The sequence below is a fragment of the Gopherus evgoodei genome, chromosome 1, assembly GCF_007399415.2.
Source record: "Gopherus evgoodei ecotype Sinaloan lineage chromosome 1, rGopEvg1_v1.p, whole genome shotgun sequence".
NCBI classification, from domain to species: Eukaryota; Metazoa; Chordata; order Testudines; family Testudinidae; genus Gopherus; species Gopherus evgoodei.
In genome coordinates, this window is record NC_044322.1 from 58,168,536 (window position 1) to 58,182,159 (window position 13,624).

The window sequence follows — 13,624 nt, forward strand, 5'->3', positions numbered from 1 at the left end:
AGGCCCTAAAATGATCAGTTTTTCTAGTGTTTTGTAGTGTAGAAAAGACAAGATTTATCTCAATTTTGGGAGATTTGTTCTGTATTTAAAATCTGTTCCTAAAGAGAGGAGAGCATTGTCAAGGTACTTGAAAGATTAAATCAAACCCCAACGGAAGTAGAAAAAATGGGGGGGAGGTTCTTTAACAAACACATAGAAACAAACTGAACCTCAAACAGGTTACAGGGTCTAAATGAGTCTATATACAAAATATTTGTCTAATTATGTGCTGAAGACGAAAAGTTTTTAAGGGCTAAATATTATTGAGACGAGGTAATTTTTAATGAGACAAAAAAAATGGAATCCCTACAAGTAGTAGTTTGTTCCGTAGCTGAAAAGATTGTTTGGCAATTTGCAGTTGTTAAGGTAGTTAATTGATCTCTGTATGTAAAGACCAGAGCATGCATATCAGCTACTTGATTAGCATTGTACTTGGATGCATCCTTTACCCACTAAATACATCTCAGCATTATGTATTACTTTATTTATTCAGTGCTTTATTTATACCATGTCTGTGGTACTTTACAAATGTTAGCTTCCGAATGAGGATACAGTCTTGCAATGAGCTCTATGTGGGTGGACCCTTTGCATATGTGAATCTTTTTGCAGGTTTTGGGTTTAAATAGGACAGAAATTAGCCCTAGATGCTACAGATTCTTATACAGAAGAATAACATGAGACGTGTGAGTAGTGCCATTGAACTCGTGGGTGTAAATTTTTTAATGTTATACAAGCATTTCTAGAATCGGGGACCTGACATTGTAATTTTTGTGGGGAAGAGCCATGTCTAATGTACATTGCCTAATAATGTACAATGCCTGGTACAATGGGGGTAGACCTCATGTTTGAGGACTCTATGTATTACCATAATGCAAACTATAAATAATAAAAATACATTATTGGGGGAGAGAAGAGAAAGTGATAGTGAAGTAGGATCACCAATCAAAGGGAAAGGAAGAAATGAGTTTGGGAGAGGATTTTTGTTGCTCTCCTTTGACTTGTCTTGCTTCATCAATCAATTAGAATTCTTTAATGGCATCAACAAGCATGTGGACAAGGGTGATGCAGTAGATATAGTATATTGGACTTTCAGAAAGCCTTTGACAGTGTCTCTCATCAAAGGCTGTTATGCAGTGTACGCAGTCATGGGATAAGAGGGAAAGTCCGCATGGATCAATAACTGGTTGAAAGATAAGAAACAAAGGCTAGGTGTAAATAGTTTTCAAAATGGAGAGAGGTAAGTTGCGGGATCCCTTGAGGATCTGTATGGGACCAGTACTGTTCAACATATTCATAAATAACCTGGAAAACGAAGTATAAACAATGAGGTGGTAAAGTTTGCAGAGGATACAAAATTACTTAAGTTAGTTGAATCAAAATCTGATTGTGAAGAGTTAGGAAGAGATCACACAAAACTAAGTGATTAGGCAACAAAATAGCAAATGGAATTCAATGTGGACAGATGCAAAGTAGTGCATATTGGAAAACATAATCCCAACTGTACATACAAAATGATGGAATCTAAATGAGCTGTCACTGCACAAGAAAGATCTTGCAGTCATCATGGATCGTTCTGTAAAAACATCCGCTCAGTGTGTAGCAGTAGTCAAAAAAGCTAACTGTATATTAGGAACCATTAGGAAAGGTACAGATAAGACAGAAAATATTATAATACCACTATATAAATTCATGGTGCGCCCACACTTGAATACTGCGTATACAGTTCTGGTCACCCCTTTGCAAAAAAGATACATTAGAATTGGAAGAAATACAGAAAAGGGCAACCAAAATGATTAGTGGTATGGAACAGCTTCATGGAACATGAGGAGAGATGAAAAAGACTGGGATGCTAAACCTGGGACAGAAGATTAAGGGGGCTATGATAATGGTCTGTAAAATCATCAGTGAAGAACTGTTATTTACCTCTTCACATAATACAAGAACAAGGGGCCACCTAATGAAATTAATAGGCAGCAGATTTAAAATTTAATGCAGTGCACAGTCAACCTGTGGAACTCATTGCCAGGGGATGTTGTGTATGCCATCTAACTGGCTTCAAAAAATAATTGAATATGTTCATGGAGGCCTGGGCCATCAATAGCTATTAGCCAAGATGGTCAGGAATGCAACCCCATGCTCTTAGTGTATCTAAATCTTCAACTGCCAAAGCTGGGACTGGACAATTGGGAATGGATCACTTGATAATTGTTCTGTTCTGTTCATTCCCTCTGAAGTGTCTGACACTGGCCAGCGCAGAAGACAGGATACTGGGATAGGCAGACCTTTGGTCTGACCCAATATGGCTGTTCTTATGTTCTGACTGTAAAGAGAATTATAACTCTCTCCTGAAATTCCCTGATAAACAGGGACCATAGAAATTGACAAAGATGGAAAGTTCACGAATTCTAAGGACTGAGGTCTTTCCTGACACTTTGCTATGTTTCTATATAATCTGTGGAGCAGATGTTATATGTCTGATCATGTCAGAGCACAGTTGTCTGACATGTAGGCGCATCTGTGTTTTAACACTTGCTTTTTTTCTGTAAAGTGGACAGGACAGCATGCTTATGTTTGTGTTATCCCATCCACACTACTGACAAAACGTTGGAAGCCAGATGCACGTAACTATGCACTAACTCAATTAGACTTGTAGACCTCTAAAAACAATTTTAGGGAATCATTACTAATCTTTGCGCAGAAACACTGATTGATTAGAATGTGCCCATGACCCTTGAATCAGAGCACAACCAAAATTACAAATAGCACAATCAGTCTGAAAGTCTGCAGTCTGCCTCTTGCTTTCTCAAACCAAGAGAGAACATGACAAATGTGTGTTTTTGTTTTTATTGCTTGCCATTTTGAGGTGGCTTATTGTAGGAAAACCTAATCTGAAGAGATTGTAACCACCCAAAGAAAAAAAAAGTCTGCCAAGAGACTCAGATCCCCTGCACTTGCAAATTTCAGCCTAAGCACAATCACCTCCAGTGTCCTTGAAGCTTACTTCACATAGTGAGAGGTGATCTGAGAGTTTTGGGGTACAGCCACTAAAGGCTATGAAGATCACGGTTTTAGGATCAAGTATTGGACTGGGAGCCAGTACAGAGCCCTGGGTTAGGGTGGTGAATTCTCGTAGTCATTATGTAAGAAGAGGGGCTGCCTGGTGTACCTCTTGAGCTTTCACTTTCAACCTGAGGTTTAGCATGTTGCAGTAGTTGAGTTTAGAGGTGACAAACACACAGATCACTTTGGCTTGGTCTGTGGCTGATGAGAGGTGTAACCTCTTGGACAGCCGAAGAGCATAAAAGGAATTTATGGTTACTGATGTCATTTGCCTGTCCAGGAGTACAGAAGGAGCTCAAAACATATATTCTAATGTTTGTGTTAATATTAAGTAAATTGGAATGGATTACATGGTCAACAGGTGCAGATAATTTAAAATAGAGGAAACATTGCAAAGGCATGGGAAATGTGACTGTTTTTGAAGCAACATGGAAGTAAGTGGGAATTCTGCCTTAAAGGAAATGCATGTACTTCGATGTTGGAAAAACATTTATGCAAAGTTCAGTATTCTTAAATGTAACCTCCCCCGTAAGTAGGATTTAGCTTACTTGCGCCACTTTGCTGGTATTACTGAATGAAAGAACAGTAGACCAAGAAAGCTAAAATAATCTCTTTAAGAAGGATGATGATGACATGCTAATGCTAAAGTTAAATTTAAGACTATTATTCCTTGCCTTTCTAGCTTTCCTGCTTTTGTGAGAGTGACAACTGTAATATATATTTAAAATTCTTGCGCTACAGAAGAGAAAAGTTTTGGCTTTTCTGTTTTGTATGTTTAAATAACACGAATGTTGATACTTTATAGATTACGTGTAGTAAAGGGTGGTTTTAGTTTTATTTAAGGTTAAGTGCTTTGCTATGTATTGTTCTAAGTCATAATTTGTTCCCATTAAATAGCTAAGTGGAGAGAGCACACCATTTTAAAATCATTTTGATCTGAATGTGTGACTTTGTTCTATAATAAAATATTAGAACTGTATCAGAGGGTAGCCGTGTTAGTCTGGATCTGTAAAAGCAGCAAAGAATCCTGTGGCACCTTATAGACTAACAGACGTTTTGGAGCATGAGCTTTCATGGGTGAATACCCACTTCCTCAGATGCATGTAATGTGAATACCCACTTCCTCAGATGCATGTAATGTAATCACATGCATCTGAGGAAGTGGGTATTCACCCACGAAAGCTCATGCTCCAAAACGTCTGTTAGTCTATAAGGTGCCACAGGATTCTTTGCTGCTTTTATTAGAACTGTAACACCTTAATTTTGAAATATGCTGTCAAGGAGTTTTCTTAAATTATTTATCTCAATTATTTTCTGTATAATATAGGTTAAAAAGTAGCTGTTATATTGCCTTATCTGGAAAAGAGTGGATAGACATGTTCAGTGTTACACTGTAAGAATGTCAAAAAGCATCTGCTAGAATTTTACAGATTCATGCTGTGTGTGTATTTTCTGAATTGTCTGGTGGCTGAATATCTTAAAATGAATGGTTTAAAGGCTATAAAAAGGGCACAGAGGCCATTTAATTTGAATAAAGAGTAGACAAGTATTAGAAATTTGCCAGAACAGTGATCTATAGGCTCATTTATAATTTGCTTCCTGCTGCAAATATTTTCACAAATGTATTCAATAATATATATATATATATATATATATATATATATATATATATATATATATATATATATATATATAAAAGAATATATTGACTACCAGTTTTATTTTCCTATGCCCAACGTGTGCTGAAGTACTGTGGAGGCAGACATGAGCACATTAAAATTGTGTAAGGATTGTAATTTTAAAGGTGAAACTCCCCCAATAGCCCAGGAACCATGAGTGTGAATTTTATGCCTAAACTACACCATCCTGTCAGTATCTTGCTTCTAACCTTTCTCACCATGATAAAAATCCTTTTGTCTTTTCATATGAAAAACAGATTTTGCTCTTTCAAGAACCACCTATAATAGTCCTTTAGATTAAAAAATCCTCTCGTATTGTGTGATGATGGTCAAATGCAAAGGGATGATGCAAAAATGAAGCATCCTATTATTGGAAGTGGTTTCTCCAAGCCAATTCTAAGGCATCTGATGAGGAAGGGAACTTGAGTCCTATGGTTTAACTCAGAACAAATTTCGTGAGACTTTCCATCGTGCACGTTCTCTTTTCTAGTCTAAAGGTATAGTGTTGCGCCAATAGGTGGCGGCATTGTAGTAACTAAATGTAAGTCTAGTGACATTGTTACTGAATTCCAACATCAGCTATATCCGATTGTTTCTACCGAGGCTAAACTTCGCATGTGTAGTTTTTCTGCAGGCAAAAATCAGCCTGTGCATGTTGTAAGCGAATCATCCTACATGTTGGAAGGGTTTAAATTGGGCACTGGATCATTTTGTTTCTGCGCTGCTGTTGCCACCCAAATTCTCCGACTCTCTGCAGAGTGCACTGAGATCTGCTAAAAGCTCATGCGGTTCCTTGCAAATCGTAGTATTTTAACGGGGGTCTCCTGGCCAAGGGTCTCCTGATTAAGGGTAACTGGATTTTGGTGATGGTTCACTGCTACTGAAGTGATGCAAAGGAGCCGTTCTGGCGGTGGGAGGTTCCGAATGACCGGCCAGCCAATAGGCACTGACTCTCTTGCATATATTATGCCATAGGACTAGAACCTCAGGTTTTCTGCTAAGTATAGAAGAGCTGAGCTCGGAGATTTCTTTGCGCAGCCCTGGGATCAGCATCTTCGAGGATCATACCGCCACAAACAGATATAATTTTGGGAAAAACCACCAATCTAGCCAGCCTCTTACCATTCCCCCGTGGCGGAGATTTAACTAAGATTAATGTAGCTCAACAGAGAATCTCTGCATTGTTGTTTTTTTTCTTTGGGGGGGGGTGTTTCTGGCTGGAATTGCATGAATGCCCAATGTTGTAGAACAGTGGCAATGGATCTAGGAGTTTATCAACTAAGACATTTTTCAATTTCTTTCTTGTCATCCTTGCTGGGCACCGACAATTCTTCTTTGAGACTCGACAGTAGGTAAATAACTCTGGTATAAAATGTGCTTGTTTTCTTTGCTGGAATATTTGCAGTAATGCAGGTGAATGCTGGGGGGCTGATTCCTTTGTCATCGGACTGGGCAGCACTGGGAAGCTGCAGTGGCACGGGCGGTGTGTTTTACATTTATCTTGTGAGAGATTGAATCTCTGGGACACGGATCGCTTTTACCGCATTATGTAATTAAGCTCCATCTTTGTGGGTTATTAGGGAAAATGTCCGGCTCTTTGATCCTGCTGTAGCGGGCGGTTTGAGGTGGCTTTACAGGTTGGTTTCTCTGCATTGAAGCATCCCGATGACATAAACAGCAGTATTAAGTCAGTGCGGGATATATTTCTCAGCAAGCTAGTTATCAGTATTCAGCTCTCTTGTCTTGTAAATAATTCAGCTGCTGATGTATCTTTTCCCCTCTTTTCAGCTCCTCGGGTGCAAGTGTGGTAGCTATTGACAACAAAATCGAGCAAGCGATGGTATGTACCGATTGTTTGATAAAAATGCAATTAATGTTTAAAGCGCGAGTTGTGACTAGAAGTGTTCACAATATCAAGGTTCTCTGGGTAACATTTAACCGCTGCATGGGCGTGTTTTTTTTAGTGGAGCTGCTGGGTTTGTTTTAAATACACTGATGGTCAAAGGCTGCCAAATGCGAGGAATGCATATGTTTCCCTATAGATGATTTAAATGACTATGACGGCGTTGCATTCAGGGTTCTGCCTTATTAAAAATGATCGATCCTGACGAGGGGAGGAGAGAGATTAAATATTTCCACTCCAATTTTTTTTTCAAAATCCCCCAACCATCCCAGCTGGATTATCCCTGGAAAATGGGACCAGCCACAGTGTGCTGATGGATCCAATAGGGGCATCCTAAGCTGCTTTAATTCCCATGCTTGCTGGCAATGGAAGGTAACGTGCCTTGGAGCTGGGATCTTGTACACTAGGGCTGCTGCCCTGAAGTGCAGTGGAAATCGTGGGCGATGGGGGACAAGCCTGAAAAAAATCCTCCTCCAAAAACACACACAACCACCCACAAACCCTGTGTCTGCGCCTAATTTTTCCTGTTTTTTGATTTCCGCCTTGGCCGCTCTTTGTTATTGGAGCGGTGCCTGTAGCTGTTCTCACGGGATTCTCTGCCTACTGTTGCTAGGCAAACTCCGAACCTTTAACTCCCGGCTATAAATAACTCGGCCGCTCATTGGCTGAGGCGCGAGGGGGGTGGTAGGCGCGGGGCTCTCTGACGTCACTCTCGGTCACGAAACACTGGAGGGAGGGAGGGAAATGCGGCAACCTGCGTGTAAGAACTGGCTGCAGCCAGCTCCGCGGAGGCGGGGCGGGCAGCGGTTGTTGCAGGGGAGGAGGTTTCTGCTTTTACAAACACACGGCGCCGGCCGGGCCGCGAGAGAGCGGGGCTGGTGCCTGGATCGGCAGCGAAACCCCACCGATCCTAGCCCTCCGCCGCGGCACGCCCGTGAAGAAGTGCCCGCTGGCGGGCGTGGGGTGTTGGAAGAGGAAGGCGACAGCACGCGGCAGGGAATTGAGCGGCTCGGGCTGGCTTCCTAGAGAAACAACCTCCCTCCCCCCTTCCAGCCTGAATCAATTCGATGGTATTTTTCTATTCAGAACAATTAATAGGTGAGCTGGCCGGGGGAGGGGGAGCCAATGGACAGAGTAGTGGCCAGGCTGTTGGTCAGGTTTGTAATGAGACTGGCCTCCATCATATCTCGGGTGTATTCTTAGTGTACAGGGGATGCAGGCTCTGGCTCTGCATGTTAATCTCCAAAACGCTTTACAAACGTTAGTCAATGGAGGGGAGATTTCTCGTACCCTTCTACCTGTGCTTTGCTGTCTCAGAGCTGAATCCACATCTGCTGCTTGCCTTAGTTGGGTTGGATTATTGTTTCTCTGGCTGAGCAGAGTTGTATCCCTGTCCTAAGGTTGGATCTCTTGCCTGATTTGTGCACTCTTTTGTGTTTCAGGATCTGGTGAAGAGCCATTTGATGTATGCTGTGAGGGAGGAAGTGGAGGTCCTCAAAGAGCAAATCAAAGAGCTGATTGAGAAGAACTCCCAGCTGGAGCAGGAAAACACTCTGCTGAAAACACTGGCCAGCCCAGAGCAGCTCGCCCAGTTCCAAGCACAGCTGCAGACTGGTTCTCCACCTTCTTCCCAGACACAAGGGACAACACAACAGCCTGCCCAGCCGGCATCACAGGGCTCAGGAGCTTCAGCATAGTCTCCGATGTCCTGGCCTTCGTGGCCAGTATGCTCTGGACTACCCAGAGAAAAGAGGACAAGTGGAAATCTGCCACAGCTGCCCCCTCATCCATTTCATTGCACGCTGCAGTTCAGACTCAAAGACTCTGTACACTGCACGCACCATCACAAGACACTTTTTTTTTCAGTATTAAGCACTCATCTGTCCTTTCTTTTTGGCTAAAGGAGTTCTTATTTTTAGGTTGGTGAGTTTAAAAAAAAAACACACACAAAAACCCATTTTCCAGAGAATTAGCACAAATGCACTGGGGACTTGAACAGCTTCTGGAAATGGTTAAGAAATGGAGTTGCATGCTTGATTTTTGTTTTAAATCTTCCATCCATCCACCCACTGCTGTTACTAATGCAGGCATGAAAAAAATGAAATAGACTGGAGTAAAAGTGATGGATCAATACCCCACATCCAGTTGGGATCCAAAGTAAAGACTGAATCATAGGATCTAAGGGGGAAAGGTAAATTCAGTGTTCAACACTAAACTGTCACTTGAAACCTTAAGCGCAAATATGTTTGCGCTATTTTCTGAAGCCGTGGACAGGTGCATAAAGCTGTATTAGAGAGAGAAGGTAGGTGACAGAGTTGGGATGTAGGATAATTACAATGAAGGTTATTTGCCTAATGTATATTTGTGTATTTAGTGTAATTACTTTGTAAAATAGAAACCTGTAACTACTATTTAGATTGTACAGATTGAAATTTAGTTGTTTCATTGGCTGATCTGATGAAGTTTTGATAGTTGTGTTTTTGTTTTATTTTTTTTAAATGCTACATAAATATGAATACACCTATGCAGCTGATCAGAATTTGGCAGATTTATGCTGTTTGTGTAATTTCTGAATTTCCCTGGCTGCTGAATATTTGAAGTAAATCTTTGTTCACTGTAGTTTGGTTTAAGACAGGAAAAAACACTTCAAAAATTATCAATTCCTGCTAGTGCAAGAATAAAACAAAATGAGTTCCCCAGTATGGATTTTTGCATATGATCTGTATAGTAGTATGCATATGTTTTTGTGCATGTTATCTAAACAGTTGTAACACGTCAATGTATTTAACTGTTGCACTTGTCAACCTTCAATAAAGCATAAGATATTGATAAATCATGACTTCTATATTGTAAGGTTAACCATAATAATTTTGACAAACTTCAGTGCAGCTTTCCAATGTAACCTGATTAAGTTGTTTTTGGACAAAGATTTCTGTACTAAATTCTGTTTGTGGTTTTAAAAAACTTTATAATACCGGTTTTTAAAAGTGAAAATTAAAAATATAGTAGCCATATAAACCGACTTTAAAGAGGTGAGGAAAATACTGGGGGGGAATCCTAAAATGAAGTGTGTAAAGGAGGAGGCCTGAGTATCAGACAACTGCTCCCTCTTTTGGTCCAATCCTGTGAGTTGCTGACCAGCTCTTAGGAAGTGCTGAGTGCCTTCTCCCTCTATAGTAATTAGTGCAATAGTATGGACATCTGTCCCTTGGACAGCAATGAACCTGTAAACCTCAGACAACAATGGTTCCTTAGCAACAAACTGCACGTCCTCATGTGGAACTAGGCATTACCCTGCTAGGCAGCAGCTCAGAACCATCCAAGTCCATGTGGTAAATCAAGTAGCTACTGTAGCTTCCTGAATTCATCACTCTTAACTGTGTGTACTAGCTAGAGCTTTGAGTGATTTAAAATGTGCTGGAAAGTAAGTGTCCAAGAATTCCTCACTCTTTCTCATCCTCATAACCAGAGTGGGAAGTAAACGGGTTTCTATTTGTGAAATGGGATGATGCAAACTTGGAACACAGCATCAATTCAGCCTTGTAAAATTGTCATGAAAAATTATCAGCCCAGGCAAAAAATCTGCTTGCTCACTGTTCAGCACTACTATTGATTAATAAAATGATGTAAACTTGGAAATCAGTTACAAAATGTATATACTAGATGAAGATGCCTGGAATTGGGAGATGCTGACGAATTTGCTACTCCATAATCAGAATGCAATTTACTAGTTAGGACCATAATGAACTAAGGAAGGAAGTCCTACACATTTACAGTTTTCAGCCAAGAATTAAAGATAAAAAGGTCAAGTCTTTATTTAAATTCATGTCATAAGGTCATTACTTTAAGTTAGATGCGCTAAAAATTTGGATCCAATAACTAATATACAACTCTTCTTAAAAGACTGGTGGAAAGCTTTTCTCCTTTCAGAATCGTGTTTTTGTTTCTTTTGTAACTACTGATACAAACACCATAATATATACACACACACTTTATGGTCTTCATATCAGTAGTTGCAAAGGAGACATAAAAATCCATAAAATCAGGAGTGGCATTTCTTACCGTGCTTTAGATTTTAGTAAGCAAGCAGGTGCAGCAGGGGAAAGTAGAACACGACGGTCTGGTTACAGAAAGAACAGTTCTGTCCTAGAATGTTGATTTGTAATTGAATTCTTACACATTTAGGGCCTGATCCTGCAAAAACTCTAGTATGTGTTCAACTTTACCCACTGAGTAATCCCATTGTCTTCCATGAGATTGATCACAGTATGGTAAACTGTCATCAATAAATCTTTTGCAGGGTCAGGGCCTTGATTTGTAGTTTGATTCCGGGATCTCAATTTTTGATTGACTGTATACTTAAACCCCAAAACCCTCTATAGGGAAGTGGGCTCATTTGAACAATGTGTGTTTTAAAAATACAGCCAAATTAAAGACACTAGATGCTTTTTTTTGTTAAGACTAAATTGAAGAAAATTCAAAATTAGAAATAACTACTTTCAGTTGATTTATCAGGGTTCTAATAAAATAAATGCTGATTTTTAGTGATTTTTAAAAACTTACCTGATAGTGTCCCATTGTTTTTCTCCCACTTTTAGTGCTCTCCAGAACAGTCAGGTCAGGTTGTTCATTATACACATGTCTAATTGTAATACATATTTTCCGCATATTTGACTTGTTTAAAGATAGCCCACTTCTGTGCAAACTTGGGTATATAGAGACCACGTGTGAATATTAGATTTATACCTTTTACCTACGTTAATAAACAACCAAACCATATTTTCTTTTTAGGATTTTAGACTGTGCCCAGTAGCATAGTGCCTAAAAGAAGACTGAAGATTTTAGTTTAAGGAGAGGACTCCAGAATTTATTTGGCATAATGTACAGTTGAACATTAGAACAAATGAAGGTTTGGACTTGCTTGTCTGTGAAGAGCTGTTTTTCAACATTGCAGTCTGTCTTTTTGAATCCTTGTATTAGGTATTAGAACTGGCTGGAGAAACTTTGATAGAACCATATTCCATCGAAATCAAACTGCTTCTGGAAATCGCTGAGAAATTCACCAGAATTTCATTTAGGAAGAAAAATAGAAAACAGTTTCAACAATGTAGAAAGGGCCTGTTTTGACATTTTTTGTAATGAAACATTCCAATTTTTTGTTTTGAAACAACTTTTTGAATTTGTTTATATTAGATACTGCACTACAAAATAGAAGTCAAAATCAAGATAAATATTTTCAAACCACTCAAAACAGGTGGGGTTTTTGTTTTTAAAGTGTCCTTGCGGATAACTGAAATTTTCAATTTTTGCTCCTCCTCTAAGCTAAGCCAGATTTTGAGATCTCAGAATCCTTAATGAAATAGAATTTCTATGCTCTGTATAGCTTTTAGTTACAAAATCCTTGTCTACACAGTGCTGCAGTCAGGTCCACAGGGGTGTGGACTGTGGAGTGCTTTAGCTGTCCTGTATAGACCCTGCTGGTGCAAACTAAAAGGTAGCCAGGTTGCGTTAACAGCATCCTGTTTGAAACAGGGCTACAATGCTAACTTGGTACCTTTTTAGTTCACGCCAGCAGGATCTTCATTGGTCAGTTGGAGTGCACCACATTAGAGCATTCTAGTTTATATCCCAGTAGTCCAGGCTTTGGCATCATGCAGATAAGCCGTTAGTTTGTCATTTTACCTTCCCACTGGAGTTTAATTGCTGTTTTAAAATGAAGCAAATATGCAGAGTGATGAGGTGTGGTGGTATGGATAGAAAAATTATTAGCCATATAGACAAGTAGCTTCATATCATATTCCCCTTCTCCTGCCCACCCCTTTTTTTCCTGTAAACGCCTACATGCTTTTAAAACAAGGACAAGTTCATATGTTCTCATATGTGCCACCATTCTGGGTGCATGATAAATACTTAGGTAGAAGTAGTACTTACCTAACGTGGTATTTAAAGATTACACAATCTGTACCTGAACATATCTTCTAAGCAGCAGTGGGAGGCATTGCAATATCTTGTATACGAGTGCCTCTCCTTAATTCTATATGGAGTAACTGTATAGCCTGAAAGGCAACCCTGTATGCCTCAGTGGGGAAAAATGGCTAGTGAAGTTGTAAATGGCTACTAGGGAAGTTCACTGTAGAAATCATGTATGCCCATAGTGAACAAATTCAGATGTATACAAAGGGAATCAAATACCCCTTCTCCTTTATAAAGGGAAAACAGGAGTGTGCAAAGCTAGCTGAGGATGGTGAGGGTAAATTATTTTACTTTTAACACGTTCCAAATTTCTAGTTGGTACTTTTTAAATATTTTTTAAAAAATTTGGTTACATTTTAGCAGCAGCTAGTTGACTTCCAAATAATAATGGTAACCAAAAAAAGAATTTTTTTGGATTCTATATTTTATCACATTCTTTCTGAATACATTCTGGTAGAGCGGACTTTTAGCAACTTGTAAATCTAAGGCCTTCTCTGTATTGAAAATTAGTCCAACTCAAGTCCCTGGCAGCCAGTAATGAGCATAGCTGCACTGATGCAAACCCCTGACATAAACAAGGAAAGTCATGATGTGCATTGGGGGACTGTGCCCTTGTTTGCCTAGGACAAGTTGCTGTTTGTGCTAAAGGAGGGAGTTTGAAAGCATTCAGCATTGGCCCGACCCTCCTCCCATAGAAATCAATGAGACATTTTAGCCTTGACTTCAAAAAGTGCAGAGTGAGGTCAGCACTGGATGCTTTTGAAAATCCCACCCTAGAGCGTTTGGATCATTTGCTGGTCAGTGTCTGCTGGAGTAGGGTCTAATTGCTGTCAGAGGGGAGGTTAACATCAACGATGATAAAAACAACAATGCCAATAAGCACATTTCCTTACAGTGTAAATACCTAGAAAAAGGGAAATCATTGGAAAGCAAAAGTCAACACAGAGTCACTTGGCAGCAGTGAAGCAGA

The 13,624-nt window shown here is 39.8% G+C and overlaps 1 protein-coding gene across 7 annotated transcripts in view; it reads left to right on the top strand.

Moving 5' to 3' along the window:
* The window catches only part of TSC22D1 (TSC22 domain family member 1), a 131,185-nt gene extending 121,670 nt beyond the window's left edge, over positions 1-9,515 (top strand). For 4 of the 7 annotated variants that reach the window (XM_030565582.1, XM_030565581.1, XM_030565621.1 and 1 more), the window contains 2 exons: positions 6,567-6,618; positions 8,124-9,515. In XM_030565582.1, coding sequence (XP_030421442.1) covers positions 6,567-6,618; positions 8,124-8,378 — 307 coding nt within the window. In that variant the 3' untranslated portion in view covers positions 8,379-9,515. Of the gene's footprint in view, positions 1-5,509; positions 6,131-6,390; positions 6,416-6,566; positions 6,619-7,431; positions 7,752-8,123 lie in introns of those variants that run through there. The other 3 variants (XM_030565617.1, XM_030565627.1, XM_030565641.1) reach the window with 3 other exon arrangements.
* Positions 9,516-13,624: the final 4,109 nt, after the last annotated feature.